The sequence below is a fragment of the Apteryx mantelli genome, chromosome 6 (genome assembly GCF_036417845.1).
Source record: "Apteryx mantelli isolate bAptMan1 chromosome 6, bAptMan1.hap1, whole genome shotgun sequence".
Lineage (NCBI taxonomy): Eukaryota > Metazoa > Chordata > Aves > Apterygiformes > Apterygidae > Apteryx > Apteryx mantelli.
The window spans coordinates 9,503,336-9,518,496 of record NC_089983.1 but is presented as its reverse complement, the minus strand read 5'-3'; the positions used below and the strand labels follow the sequence as shown (position 1 = coordinate 9,518,496).

Here is a 15,161-nt window from a genome sequence, read left to right as displayed (position 1 = left end):
GAGATCTCATTTTTATAGAAAGCCACAATAGTTTTGTAAGAAAAGGAGACAATTTTTACGGTGGAGAATGCAAAGCAAGTATATGAAACACTACAGCATTACTGCTTTCTGCATCCAAGCAAAGATAGGCTCCTTAGGAGGGGGAAAAGGAAATTTTATTTAGATTCACTGAGGTACAAAGACATCTTCTAGCTCTTATGTGTGTACCCAGAACTACATGCTTATTATAGGTACTTTTTCATTTTCTGAAAAAGTCATTTCTTGCCTGGTCTTGGCTGGCTGGATCACTCCATCAAGCAGAAAGTTAATTTACAAACTGCAGAGCATTCCCCACTCATCTTAGCCCTCCAGCAGGCCTCAGCATGGCCAAAGTGTCAGGGAGCATATTACAGACAAATCATTTCAGAAAGAGGATTTGCATGGTAAGGTGCTTCAGGAGTATTTCTGTTAAGGGAACAGGCAGGCATGGCTGGGAACTGTGAACTCAAGAATAGAAGCCTGAGAAGGGTTTCCTCAGCTAGAGTAAGGTCTCCCTGAAGCCACTGGAACCCCAATTTACTTCAGTGAAGAAAACCATCCTCCCAAATCCCTCTTGCAAGAGGCACAAGGGAGATAAGACCCTCATACCTTGATAATCGGAACTGTTTGGTTTAACTTAGTGAGTGAATTCATGATGACAGGAGACTTGTCCAGCCATTCCTGGGACTTCAGGGATAGGTCAGCCATCTGCTTCAGGGTTGTATTAGACTACAAAAAACCCACAACACCACATAAGGGTCCATTTATTCATTGCCTTAAAGCTTTAAAAAAAATAAAAATAAAAGAGCCAAGACCAGATTTGGTTTCTTTAGGATTTTTCTTAGCACCCTATAACTGTTTGGCTAAATGCCACTTTAACACATGCTGAAATTGGATGTAAGGCTCACATGCAACGTCTAGAGCATGTCTTTGATGCCAGCTTTCCTTCTACCATTATCCTGCTTGCCAGCAAGTGCTGGTTAGCCTTTGTCCTGGGAGACATCTCTCTATTACTGGCTGTAAATATTGGGGTGATACTTCATAAACTGAAGGCCTTAAGAAAATCATATTATAGATATTAGACCAACAGCAATTGTTTGGCAGTAAGATTTATATAAAGACAAAGGATGAAACAGCAGCAGAACTAGGAAAAAATACTTGGACTAATACTCCAAACAGGCAGAAAACAGACTTTGCTTCTCAAAAAAACCAGTCTGTGTTGGACACAAATTAAAATCCCTTTCAGTGGGCATATCCTGATGTACTATGAACAGAGTCATACCTTCTCCATGATTGCTCGAGTTTCTGGAGTATCTGGTGTATAAAGGATCTTCCCAAGCACCATTGGTTTTAAGAAAGACCAAATTAAAGCTCCAGTAGGGGTCTTGACCAAGTCCAGGTAAAAGGATAAACAGAATTGTGCTGCAAGGGGAGAAAACCAAACAAATTGCATAGAGCACAAGCAGACCAGACACAAGAAAGCTACCAGTGCATTTTTCCTGTCTGCCCAGTTTGTTGCTGCATCCAACAAATTACTTCAGAGCCCTCCTCACTGACTGACATAATCTGTCTTGACAAAAGTAATCCACCACCATCTCGTATTGCTGAACTCAAGACAACTGTTTAAGCCAAGATTCTCTCCTTGAAGGTTAAATGGAGTTTTTGTGAACTCAGAGGAGCTAATGTCAGTACAGTCAGAAAAACTACACATCAAGAAAAAGCAGTGACCTGTCAAGCCCTAAAACCAAATCATTAGCAATTGGGAAACAGTGCGGCATCAAGCACTGCTCCTCTACAGATGCTGTTTTCCTTTTAACTTTTATGAAAATAAGCCACCAATAAATAGAACAGTGCAAATTCTCAGCTAGCATAAATCACCAGCTCTCCAGAGACATATGGGGGAACAGCTGATTGCTGAATCTCTCTGGAAACATTTGGGTTTAGCTCCAAAATGTTTTTGCCTCAAGGTAAAGCCAAACTTACTGGAATCGTGAGGAATCCCATATTTCCTCATCAATTTTTGGACATAGGCATCCTCCACGGAAGAACTGTTGCTTACATGGTCTCCAAAATCAGGAAGCAAAGACTCAAAAAACAGGGGTGTGATTTCCTGGTTGCAGAGAATTTTTGACATGGACTTAAATGTGCCATGTGTTATCTTAGAGTTGTTTGATTTCAGTAAGGTCTGCAGAAGAGAAAAAAAAAGGAAATAAATCCTACATGTTAAAAGCATCCCATTCTGAGGGAAAAGAAGGATGGCAGAATTAGAGAATTCTAATTCTTATTAGAATTAGAGAGCAGGGATTAAGCATTTTTACAGATTTCTTATCAGAAGTTCTTCTCTCTAGAAAACAAGGGGCTTTCCTTGGAAAGCCTGAAACTACCTGCATATTCTTTTGCACCCTTACTTGAACACATGAACATAAAACATGCCCTTACGGCTAACCTTTGCTATGACAGCTGTGGGAAATTCACTTCAAGGCATGAGATACAATGCAGGAATTGCTTGTAATGTGTGTAATGAGGGTGCCTGACAACACCTACACACCCTGGGCTACAAGAGAGAGTTTGTCACACAGATGTGCACATCCCTTATCCCCATCCAGTCCATGACTACGTATGGTCCTGGTGTGACTGAGTAAAGTGATTACCAGTGCTACCTGGGCTGCCATTCACTGCAGATCAGAGCAGGAGGGGATGCAGAACTGGGTGAATTTAGTAAAACCTTTAGAATGGGTAACAGCTGTCAGAGCAGGGCTGGACTCATATTGAATGTTTTGGGCAGCTCTGAGGGTGCCCAAAACCTGACCCGATCTAGTGCATGCCTAAGCCGGAGCAGATTTTTGCTGTTGACTTGAATGGTTTTGGATGGCCTTTAGTGGGCAGTTCAGTACTCCAGCTGTTTTCAGAAGCTGTCCCCTTCCACTGCACCTGGATATTTCCTTGAAAGTCTACCCTGTTTCGAGACAGTTGTTCATCCCCCTGCCCCTTAACCATGTCAGGCACATGACCGTCCCACTGCTCCAAATCAAAGCACTCACCAGAAGGGAACATGGGAGTTTGATCGAGATTCTTCTTAGGACACTGCTGCTTTAAAATAGATTCAGTAACCTATGGTTTAATGCACCTTTGGTCTGTAGGGTAAGAAATTTCTGTGCAAACTGTTCCAAAAGCATACTGTCTCCAGAGCAAATGCACACTACACATACCTTAGTCAGAGGCACATTTCTAGACTGCCGGAGCTTTTTGAGTGAATGAATAGCTTGTAGCAATGGATGCACGCCAGATTCAACCTGGTGTCTGAAATATTTCATTTCTGTCAGAAGGCCTAACATCTTGTCCACAGGTTTCTGAAGTTCCTTAGGGAAAAACATCTACAAGCAACAAGAAGGAAATCAATTACGATTAGCAGGAATCTCTCTGTGCACATGCGTGCACATGCCCGTATTCTTGTGTTGATTCCAAGGCAGAGATTGCGGCTTTTCAAAACTGTTAGGAGGCTTAGGGAACAGAAGTCCCACAGGAAATGAATGGGATTTGTATTCCTAAATCTCCAAGTGCTTTCGCAAACCCCTCCCTTGATATTACATATTCTAAACAGTGCATGTTTCCAAACACCTACAATTTGGAAACGTGTATCAGAAATTGGCTGGGATATAATCTGAGCCTCTTAGAGGTAGCATATCGTACAACACAGAGGTCAGACACTACAAATGGCTTTTGACCTCAGCCAAACCCATTGGCATTCTCATTTAATAATGTTTTCCCCAGGACCTCTTCTGTAGCATTTTAAAATACGCATTCAATACATGCTTCTCAGTGAATGTATTCTGGCATGTTGCTTATGTAATTATACATGTGGGGTATCTGAATCATGTAATTACCTGGCAATGACAACTGGATTAGGAAAATATATTTTTCAGGACTTTCTTCAGGGCTTTTCTTTTCAAAGAATAAAAAAAAAATTAGCCCAACGTCTTATTTTCGGGAAGCCTGAACTCAACTGGGAGTGTTCAAGGGGTTGTGACAGCATATAAATGATACTAGCAGATAGGGAGACATTTAGAGTACGTCCAGTGCCTTTAAATGAGGTCTGCTGGTTTACACCAGCTGGGATCTTCATTTATATCCACACTGTTACAGCATGGATATCCAATAAAAAATACTGCATGAGCAAAGCCTGATCTTTGGCTTGTGTAAATCAGCATAGCTTCTGGCCACCGCAATGATATTTTATGACCTTTCAGTCACTACATGCAGCAAGGACTATAGAAAGCACTCTACAAATCCAGCACTAACCTTGTATAGGAAATTGTAAATGTCTAAGCGTCGCAAGAGAGTGACCCCTAGGATGTACATCTTACGAGTCCTCTCCGAAAGAGAGAGATTGCAAAACTCCTCTGCTACTGTTTGCAGCTGTGGGTCACCAGGAGGGACAGTACAAGACTCTAGCTGGAGGATCTGAGAAATGAGCTATGGAAGAAAAGGAAGAAAAGATTTGTTAGGGGCTAGACTGCTTCAGTATGCACGGATTAATCTTGCCTTGTTGCTCTTTCCACAACGTCATATTTCAGCCCTGAGAACCAGAACATGCCTACCCATTACTCCTGCTTCAAAGAGCAAATCCTAAGGATTGTGCTTTAATGTCAGCTTGCACAGCAATAAAGGCTTTTATGGCTTCAATTTCCTATTGACTGACGCATGCAAAGTTTGGAAAAGCATGTGCTGTTTGGGGCTCAGTCCAGACTAGGTGTTTGGGAAGGGGGAAAAGCATCCGGAGCTCTGCTTGCACAGGAGGCTGAAGAAGGCAAGCTCATCTCTCATTACAGAGATCTGTTCCCTGGGAGGCTATTTTTGGATCCCTGACTGCTCTCATGAATCCTGGTTAGAATTGTGCTTTTCCATCCGGACTGCAAGGACTCCTCAGCACTGAGGACCCCACTTAGTCCTCATTAGTCTGTTACAGTGAACTGTGCCCTTGCTACGGATCCAAGCAATCACTCACCAAGCAGTGTGTGGCTGCTTACCAGCTACTGGTGACAGCCAAAGACACCATATGGCTCTCGGTCTCCAGCAGCTGAACTGACATTAGTGACTTCTCCTACTCCATACCTGATGGCCACTTTTGGTCTGTAACGTGCTACACTGTCTGTCCCTGCGGGATCATATATGCCTCTCTACTATCATGTGTTCAGTGATCTGCTCAGCTGCATTCACCAGCAAATCATGGATTTATCAGTCCGAAAGGTAAAATCAAGGGGACCTCCCAGCAGAATGACAGTGAACTTACCTGAGTGCTGTTTTCCGGGAGAGATGCTTCCAGAAGAGCATCAATACTGGCTGTGGACATTCCTGCTGTGTTTCTGAGATCCTCTTTGAGCTGGTCCACATTTTTAAACATCTCTCTTAACTTTTCTGTAAAGCAATGCAAAAAAAACCAATTTATATTACAGCTTTCTCCAGACATACAGCAATCTCAAGCACAAAGGACTTTGTGTTTAGGCAAAATTTGCTTAATGTTATACCCAGGGGCATAGATCCCACTATCCCTAGACCTGCCATCTTAAGCTCACAGTGGACAACTTGACTGTAAAACCTAGCACTTATGACTGTCTCCTGCAAGCTTTTTCATCGGCAGCTATATACAGCACTTCCATCCTTCACCCAAATCAAAGGCTTGGGGCTTTCAGCATACAGGGCTTTTTTGGGCAATGCAGAAAACAAAGGACAGTCTAGAATTGGCTCTAGAATTATCCTAGATAAAGGATCCCAAGGAAACTGTGTACACTTATGTCATTAAGACTGCTTCTTCCTGACAGCTAAATGAATCCTGGGATTGCCAGCAGAAATTATGATATCGGTGATGATGTTCACAAACCAACATTGTAAAGTAAATACGGGAAAATACCTTGCTCACTAGTATCTCTTAAATTCCCAGTGATGTTCAACATGGAATTCAAAGTAGTCATATACTGAGGAATCTCTTGAAAGAAAGCAATTTCTGGTACATTTTCTTGAAACCTAAATCGGAAAAAAAAACAAAACAACAAACAAGTAAAATGGGGAATATGAAAAGAAGGCAAGAAGCCATTCAATCATTTCATAAACAGAGTATTACGGAAGCATAACTCAGAAAGATAACCTCACCACTTCATTTGCGACTGGATGTCTGTGGCATCCCCAATTAGAATATCTTGAAGCTCTTGAGAAACTCTTCTGCGATTCAGTACATTGGTCACAATTTGATTGCTTAGTTCAATAGTGCGGAGGAGCTGCTCATGAGATTGACTCTGTTCACACAGTTCTCCAAAGCTAACACTAGGGAGATGGCAAATATGCTGCATTGACTTAAAACTCTCATAGTCACAAAGAAGTGCTGTCAGATCCCGGAGGCGAGATATCTTTAAATGCAATTTTGAAAAGGAAGAGAAATAAACAGACACCAGTTAGATGACAGAATTATAAAGGGCAAGTTTTTAAAAAACTAGCTGCTCCTTTGCATTTTTCTTTAGGATTAAATATTTTTGTATTTAGTTCATTCAGAAGGTTTCAGATAGAACAGTTCACAACAACCATTCCTGCATGAGTTTGTAGCAGACCCAGCTACATAACACTGCACAGGATATAACAAACCTTGCAAGCCTTACCATACCATTTCCTCTGTCCAACGTACAAACACAGCAATACCCAACTTGGACTCACCTGTTGACCAATTAATCTTCCCAGAAACCAAACAAATCACCTTGTGCAGTAGATTCAGCTTTTTGGACACCACATGGCCTTCCCTACTAGAGCAGATGAAAAGGAGTTGGCTAGAAGTCAGGACTTCCACCTCTGGCTACTTGCTGCATAAAATTGCAATCCATTGCCTACTCTTCACACTCTGGGCTTCCCTCTTGTCTGTCATTGCTATTTAGATTATCAGTCTTTCATGGCAAGAACGGTGTTCTGTTTTGTGCCTATGAGTACATGGCACATCAAGACTCATGGTATTACTGCTGTGGAAATATTAAGCAGCAACAGCGGGGCATACCAATGCCCTTTAAAAAAAGGGTCTGAATGAGAGAAGTAGAATACTATAGGGCTACATATATACACTATATATGTAGGAATGGTGTAAACAGCATTTTATCCAAATGAGGCATTGCTAAATCCAAAGCTGATGGAGGAAATCCATGAATCAGTACTGCTTAGGTGCTTAATCTCAGAAACCGTTATTTTGAGACATCTAGCACTAAGGGAGCATGTTGGGGAACATGGACTCCGGCCATGCTGCAGTTGGTGTAGCTCAGTAGGCATAGCAGTAACTAACTTAGTGGCACTTAGTGGTAAGTATTCTATAAAACAGGCTGGGAGGACAGGAATACCTCTACCTTCTCTGAAACCTGGGTGCACGCTGGGTAGTGGCTGGTATAGGAGACAAGTTTCTCAGCCCAGGTTAATGGCAACCTCTAAGTACAGGCAGCAGACATAAAACAGATTTTCAGTCCTGCCTTCTATCAGCTGTTTTTCTAAACCTCCACTACACATTTGTGTATCACTGTGGGATGTCCTTCAAGTCAGCATTTTAAGCAGACTCACTTTTAGCTTCAGGAGCTCTGGTATGGATGAATGTTTCTCAGAAGTATTATTTTGCATGAAAGGGTCCTTTTTCAGATGAGTTTGCTTCAAAAGCAGTGTGATGTTTTCTGTGGGAGTTTAAAAAAAGAAAAAAAAAGTTACTTTAGACAAAAAGTGGACTTATGGAAACTTCACACCTGGCAATGTCTGCACTTTGTCTCTGAGGCCTACTGAGCACATCTATTTTCCACCAAATTCACATGGCTTTGGACCTAGGAAATCACACTCAGAGACCTAGATTGTGAGCTTCTGATCCAGTCTGAGTGGGTGCTCTGCTCCCATAAAGAAATCTACTCCACACTAGAAACAGGACTTGTGACTATGCCTGACCCTTTGGACACGTTCAGTACCTCTGTGAGCAGATAAACCTCTCAGGTTTTACAATAAGCATATACAATGAATATCTATGTGAAATATGTTAACTCTCAAAATACCTGCTGCCATCTTAAGGGCACATAAAGCTGTGAAGGGAATATAGGCTTCTATTTTTAAGGATTCTTTATCTGAGTGTCAGCAGACTGTCATCCCATAGCAAAGAGTACACGTTTTTTGGATATAGTTGGATGGAAAATTTCTATCCACGATGTGACATAACTCAAACAAAAAGGAACGTGCCTTCCTGAGGCCTCACAGCTCCAGCTAATTGCCAGCAGGTGAAAATGCATGGCACCTGTCTTTCCCATCATTAGACAAAACACTTTGAAAAGACAGGCACAACCACACTCCAGCTTAGGTCCCACTACATTAATGAAATCATGATTACCTGTCAATTTGCTGTCTTCAATTTCAGTGGCATTTATTAAACACATCAGGTAAGGATTGTAGCTGTTATTCACTGTCACCTGTAGGATGGTGTTTTCAAATTCTAAAAATAGAAATCTGAAAAATAAGATGGAGCTTAAATTGAGTTTCTCTTTCAGAAACAGGCATATTACTGTGTGACCTGTCAGCTGCATAGATGCTGCTTCTTGGCAGTTGTAAATAAAAATTCCAGATAAAGCCATGTGTCTCATGACTTTTCCTAAGTGGGTACCCTCCCAATTTTATTTCATCAATTACTTTTTCTGTTATCGCCTCAGCTGTCATTCACTCTCAAACCATACAGACAAGAAAATAGGCTTGAAAGGTTCACTTCAGATGAGAGATATAGTTGGAAAGCCATGCCTGGGGGAGACTGAGGAAAAAAAGCTAAGGAGTCATACCACAAGGAAGGGTCTTCTAAAAAGCTTACCATTGGTGTAACCCAGCTTCTAGTGGACATACTTCCTAAAGGACCCTGGTCCCACTGTGAACTGAGACACACAAACACTGAGCATTTTTGAAAGTCTCACTTTCAGCTGCCTGTTCCATTCTGTGGCTTCAAAGATAAATTTCTTGTCCTTTGCTTCACCCCATGCTAGATCTGGAGTCCTAAATTACGGTGTTAGATTTCAGGCTAAAGTTGCTCCACTGGAAGAAACTAAAATACTCTTCCTGCCAGAAGTAAGCGGTGTTCACTACCCATAATGGCAGTTATGATACCCAAAAACCAAACTCACCGTGTGATTAAACTGGTTGGAGACAGGATTCGGTCACTTTGAGTCCAAGGTAGGGTCTTGTTGAACAGGGTTTCTGCCCTAACAATGAAGTGATGAGCAACAATGTCGAACACACTGTCAAAACCAGTTTTGTTGGAGAGAGAAGCTGACCTGGAACCTATATTCAATCCACTTAGCAGCTCAGAGGAGTTCAGCCTCTTGAGAATGGAGCGACTGGCTTCTACAATTTCTAGAGCTGATACATTGTTGGCAGGACTGTTTGCCATTGCTTCCAACAACTTCACATAGGCAGCCACTTCTGTTAGATTCCATTTGGTGTTTAGCACACTGTCAACCGCATCCCAGATGCTTAAGAAATAACTCCATTCAGTGAGGTTGAAGGCACTCTGGAGTCTCTGCAGCAAGCCATTCACGTGGAGCTCATTCTGCGCCATACTGAAGAGTGTGGACAAGTTATCCCAGTCTGCTGGGCTGCCAGAGAAATTTAGAGAATTCAAACCTGTTTCGTTTAGCATGAAAGGAACGAGGACGTTCAAAAGCTGTGATGGGAGCACACCACCCACATCCTGCAGGACCGGGATAGGGCAGGATGCATTACTCAACAGCAGCCCCTCCGCAAGAGCAGTCAGAGCTTTCGTCTTCTCCTGTATCCAAGAGTTATGAAGCTCAGAGACAAGGTCTAACTTTGAAAGGAAACTCAGAGAAAACTGCAAAGACTGGATGATACACGACAGCTCCTTGGAAAAACGTTCACTGCTGTGCTCGTAGGCAACATCAAACTCCGGAGACAGCTTCAGGTTCATTATGGCAAGTTGAAACATTTTTGTAAAGGTTTCATTGTGCATTGTTCCACTCTCCACACCCATGGAAGCAAAGAGGGGCTCACAGGAGCTCCTGGCTAGGGACTCACTTAGAGTGGCATTTTCAAACAGCATCTGAAGTGCTATGTGGAGAACATCTTGAGCAGAGCAGTTCTGGGGTGTCTTGTAATCGCTCTTGTTATTACCAAAGAAAGGAATCAAGGCTAAATGCAAGAGATCCATCATTTTTGCCTCTAATGAAGTATTGTGCTGTAGGATAGGCTCATTGAACTCCTTCTGCAGTAGCCAATGTGAAAAATGATAGATAATGTTCATTTTTTCTTCCAGTGTTTTGTTTAAGTTGGTATCATGAAGGATTTTCATTCCTGCTCTCCATACTTCAAACAGCCTCTCAGTATATTTACTATAAAAATTAAGTAATAGATTGATAGTTTCGAGCTCACTGATATTATAACTTTTCTGCACATCTTTTAAAAAGAATATACTCCTTTGTATGGCTTGTGAGTATATGGAGATGTTGGCTCCTCTGGAGTCTTCTTCACCATACACCTCAAATATGGCAGATAAAAAGTTTACCAGCTGCTTTATTTCTTTACTGAAAGGAAGACTGGAATCATTTTTCATGGTTTTAAACTGATTTTGCAGTATGTCTAGAAGTGATTGGGAAGTGACACTGTCCATGCTGCCCCAGTTCATGGACTGGAGTATTTCAGCAATCTGCCAGAAACGATGAAGTTCATTCCCCTCATTTCCGTGAGAGGAACTCTGGAGTCTTTGCATTAGTTTAGACAAAGAAGAGAATAGCAAATAATGATCACTGGTGTTCACCTTTGCCATGGCAGCCAGAAGCTGCTCAAGGACCAAGAGCTGTTCTGCAAAATTTTCAGAAGTTATGGGGGTCAACAAGAAATCAGAAAATGATGATATTTCTTCATTTGTGCTGAGATAATCCTCTATGTTTTCAAGTGGGATTGCATGAAGGGCTATCATTTTGATAATCTCCCATGCTTTCTCTGTATTAAAATGAGTCCTATTTAAAATGATCTGATTCCAAATCGCTACAGCCATAGTTAGAACATCTTGGTTTTCTTTCCCATAGGGATTAGGATAGAACAATCTTTCACCAGCAATCTCATACAGTGGGGCAATTTCTTGAAATGTTCTTTCTAAGTCCACTGTGCTGTTTGCAGCAGAAGTTAAATTGAAAAAGAGTTTTAACGAACTATAAAAATCTTTCAGATCTGACAATTTCATTCCTCCACTAGTATTACGAAGGATCTGAAATACTTCTGTTTTTCTGGGAGCTACCCCAATGTCGACAAGAATTAGAGCTTTATTCATAATTTCCAGAAGTCTCACATATTCATCCACTTCTGTTAAGTTCCATTTGGTGGTCAACACATTGCCAGTGGCATTCCACAGCTGGGAGAAATGTCTCCATTCAGACTGGTCGGAAGCTCTTCCACGCATCTGTAGCAGTTCATATATACTACTGTTCCAAACGGAAAAAGTCGGTAACAGATGGGAAAACAGAGGCAGCCTATGCCAGTCTGCTGGGCTGCCAGAGAAATTTAGAGAATTCAAACCTGTTTCGTTTAGCATGAAAGGAACGAGGACGTTCAAAAGCTGTGATGGGAGCACACCACCCACATCCTGCAGGACCGGGATAGGGCAGGATGCATTACTCAACAGCAGCCCCTCCGCAAGAGCAGTCAGAGCTTTTGTCTTCTCCTGTATCCAAGAGTTATGAAGCTCAGAGACAAGGTCTAACTTTGAAAGGAAACTCAGAGAAAACTGCAAAGACTGGATGATACACGACAGCTCCTTGGAAAAACGTTCACTGCTGTGCTCGTAGGCAACATCAAACTCCGGAGACAGCTTCAGGTTCATTATGGCAAGTTGAAACATTTTTGTAAAGGTTTCATTGTGCATTGTTCCACTCTCCACACCCATGGAAGCAAAGAGGGGCTCACAGGAGCTCCTGGCTAGGGACTCACTTAGAGTGGCATTTTCAAACAGCATCTGAAGTGCTATGTGGAGAACATCTTGAGCAGAGCAGTTCTGGGGTGTCTTGTAATCGCTCTTGTTATTACCAAAGAAAGGAATCAAGGCTAAATGTAAGAGATCCATCACTTTTGCCTCTAATGAAGTATTGTGCTGTAGGATAGGCTCATTGAACTCCTTCTGCAGTAGAAGATGTGTTAAATTATAGACAGGGTTAACTTTTCCTTCACTGGAAGCTTCATTTGCAGTTGTATAATGAAGGATTTTCATTCCTAACCTCAGTAGTTCAGACAATCTCTCAAAGGTTTGATTGTCAAAATTAAAGAACAGATCTATATATTTTAATTTACTGACATTGTAATGCAGCTGTAAGTCTTTTAATATGTACAAGGTCTTTTGTACGGCTTGAGTGACCAGTGAGATATTGGCTACTTCAGAGTTTTCCCCAAACTCTTTAAACACGGCTGTTACAAATTCTGACAGTCGATTCATTTGTTCACTGAAAAAACTGTCTGAATTATTATTCAGTTTATGCAAATGGCTGTTTAATACATCTAAAAATTGCCCATAAGCCATGACGCCTGTGATATTCCACTTCATTGATCTCAGTTTTTCCCCCATGCGCCAGTAGACATTCAACTCATCCCACCAGGCTTCACCCATGGAGCTTTGTACTTTCCGCATCAGTTCGAACACAGGCATCAGTAGGTACTGATAACCTAAGTTTGTATTTGTCATTATAAAAAACATCTTCTGGAGAGCTAGGAGCTGGTCTGGAAAGTTTTTGTAGGACACAGGTTTAAGCAAATAGTCAGAAAACAAAGATGGTATTTCTTGCATTTCATTTAAACGGTCTCTTAAGTCTTCCAAAAATGGCAGCATGTTAGTGGAGAGTAAAATTTTGAGAGCATCCTTAGTTTGCTCTGTACTAAAATTAGAATTATTTAACAAATCTGGATTCCAAATCATTGCAGCTAATTTTAAAGCACTCTGAATTTCTTTCCATTGGGTCATTGTATTGAAAATGGAAGTCCCATTAAAATCACTCTGTAATTGCAGTGATGTGAAGTTATAGATTTCATCAATTATTTCCTTATTATATGGTTCCTTTAATTTATAATAATGATGTGGATTCATTCCCAGTTCAAGAATTGCATACAGTTTCTGTAATGTTTCATTCTTTAAATTCCTGAATAAATTTAAGCTTTTTAATACACTTCTATTCATTTTTTTCTCAAAGCCTTTTAAACGATATAGAGACTTTTGTATGGCTTCTAAATCATCTGAATTAATGGACCTCTTGGAATCTTTTCCACCAATCTCTGGTAACTTTAACTTTCTGGGGAAAAAAAAAGTATTTTAGAGAATACAAAATCAGTGCAAGTGATTTAGAGCAAAGATCAAAGATTTGAATTATACTCTTATATTATATAACAATATATAATTATATATAATAATATCCCTTCATGCAGTGTCTTACCTCAGAACTTCCTCCAAATCAGATACTAAAGTCTGGTTGTCTTTCCAGTTAACAAAGAGATTACAAATATCTCTGGTCACCAAACTTTTTTCTTTATCTACAAGAGATATATAAAAAAGATATGAATATCAGTTTGGAAATTGAAAAGAATGACATGGCAAAACTGTCAATGAAAACATGCATGTCTGAAGTTAGGCTCCTATGATGGGAAACAAGATCATGGTTAGAAACTTGATTGCTCTTTTGGGGTATAACTCTCCACGGCCTTCAGTAGGAAGTCAGGATGCTACTTATTGCTGTAGAAATGATTTTGCATGCCAGGAACAGCTCAGTGCCCCTATGATCTGGGTGCTAATGAAGCTCTTTTGCTTTAGGGGCACCTTGCTATCAGTAACACAGCACAAACTGAACTAATATGTTATGCAGTTTGTGTTTCTTTCCCTTCATAGGTCTGCTTTCTTACTACCTGCACCTGGGCTTTGACTGCAGCATCATCTATGTCTCCTATAGCTATTTACACTCGTCTTGACATCCCCACATGTCCAGTCCTCTCACTAGCTGCGTCTACATGTTTTTCCCTCCTTACACTGTATCAATCTGCTGCTTTCTTATCAACACCAACCTCCACAACCTCCGTTGAACTACAAGAAGAGAATAGATGGCATTTACCAATCTGTCCTTATCGTCTTTACATGCCGCACCTTTGCAGCGGTGGATGTCTAGGGTCGTGCCTTTGCTGTAAGCTGAAAGGGGTTTAGCAGAATAGCTAATCCTGATATACATAGCCTGTTGTGCAGCCTCAGCCCCCCACTGTGAGCCCGTCAGGTGAGTTCAACAGAACCCACAACTGGAGGCTGATTTTGACAAAAAACTGAAGATAAAAGGTACCACTGCCCATTTCCACTGAGACTGCAAACTCATGCTAATTGATTGGCTAGTGACAAAACCATGCTTTTTTATTTCTGCATTTGAAATGAGGAATTTTATTCACATTTGTTAAAATTTGAAAGGAGAATTCATTATGCCCTGCCCTGAACAGTATGCAATCAGGATGGTTACTTATTAGCTTGCAGTTTGCTTCTCCTCAGCACCACAGGTTTTCAAACAGATACAACTATGTGGAGGAATCTTACCTTGTTCGGAGCAGTTCAGGGAAAACAGAGGATCTGTAACCCTGTTTTGAACAGTTCTGAATCTGTCTTCAGTCACAAACAATGCAGAGACATTTTGAGCTGCCAGCACAACACTATAGGGGAAAAAAAAAAAAACAACAATGAAAATAAATTGTGGTTCCAGGTTTATGAGGGAAAATAAAACAAGTGTTCAAATAGGAAACAGCTGGAGTGCAGCCTATCATTCTTAAAATATCTGACAGAGAAGACATTACCCCTACTCTTAATTATTTGTTTGATTGTGCACAAAACACAAACAGAAAGGGCTCTGAAGGAAAGCCATGGTGGTAACATTGGCAGAAATGTACATGCTGTACTCATGCAATGTAGTTACTCAAAGGTTCAAGCAAAACCTATGTGCCACTAAAATCCTCACAATGGGGCTTAGAAAACACTCAAGTGATGTGCCATCCTGGTGATTCACTGCTGGGACTGAATCTCCTCCTAAAGAAACCAAGCAGCAGAGCAGACAAGGCTCCAGGGAGAGCCGGGACACCTAGGAGACAAG

The 15,161-nt window shown here is 41.2% G+C and overlaps 1 protein-coding gene across 1 annotated transcript in view; it reads right to left on the bottom strand.

Moving 5' to 3' along the window:
• The window catches only part of ABCA12 (ATP binding cassette subfamily A member 12), a 90,057-nt gene that overhangs the window by 45,642 nt on the left and 29,254 nt on the right, over positions 1 to 15,161 (bottom strand). Inside the window, exons 8-20 of the mRNA XM_067298732.1 lie at positions 14,615 to 14,727; positions 13,482 to 13,578; positions 9,177 to 13,340; positions 8,402 to 8,517; positions 7,600 to 7,706; positions 6,166 to 6,419; positions 5,927 to 6,039; positions 5,309 to 5,433; positions 4,318 to 4,491; positions 3,228 to 3,392; positions 2,002 to 2,203; positions 1,301 to 1,440; positions 628 to 747 (exon numbers count right to left, since the gene is read on the bottom strand). Coding sequence (XP_067154833.1) covers positions 628 to 747; positions 1,301 to 1,440; positions 2,002 to 2,203; positions 3,228 to 3,392; positions 4,318 to 4,491; positions 5,309 to 5,433; positions 5,927 to 6,039; positions 6,166 to 6,419; positions 7,600 to 7,706; positions 8,402 to 8,517; positions 9,177 to 13,340; positions 13,482 to 13,578; positions 14,615 to 14,727 — 5,890 coding nt within the window. The remainder of the gene's footprint in view (positions 1 to 627; positions 748 to 1,300; positions 1,441 to 2,001; positions 2,204 to 3,227; positions 3,393 to 4,317; positions 4,492 to 5,308; positions 5,434 to 5,926; positions 6,040 to 6,165; positions 6,420 to 7,599; positions 7,707 to 8,401; positions 8,518 to 9,176; positions 13,341 to 13,481; positions 13,579 to 14,614; positions 14,728 to 15,161) is intronic.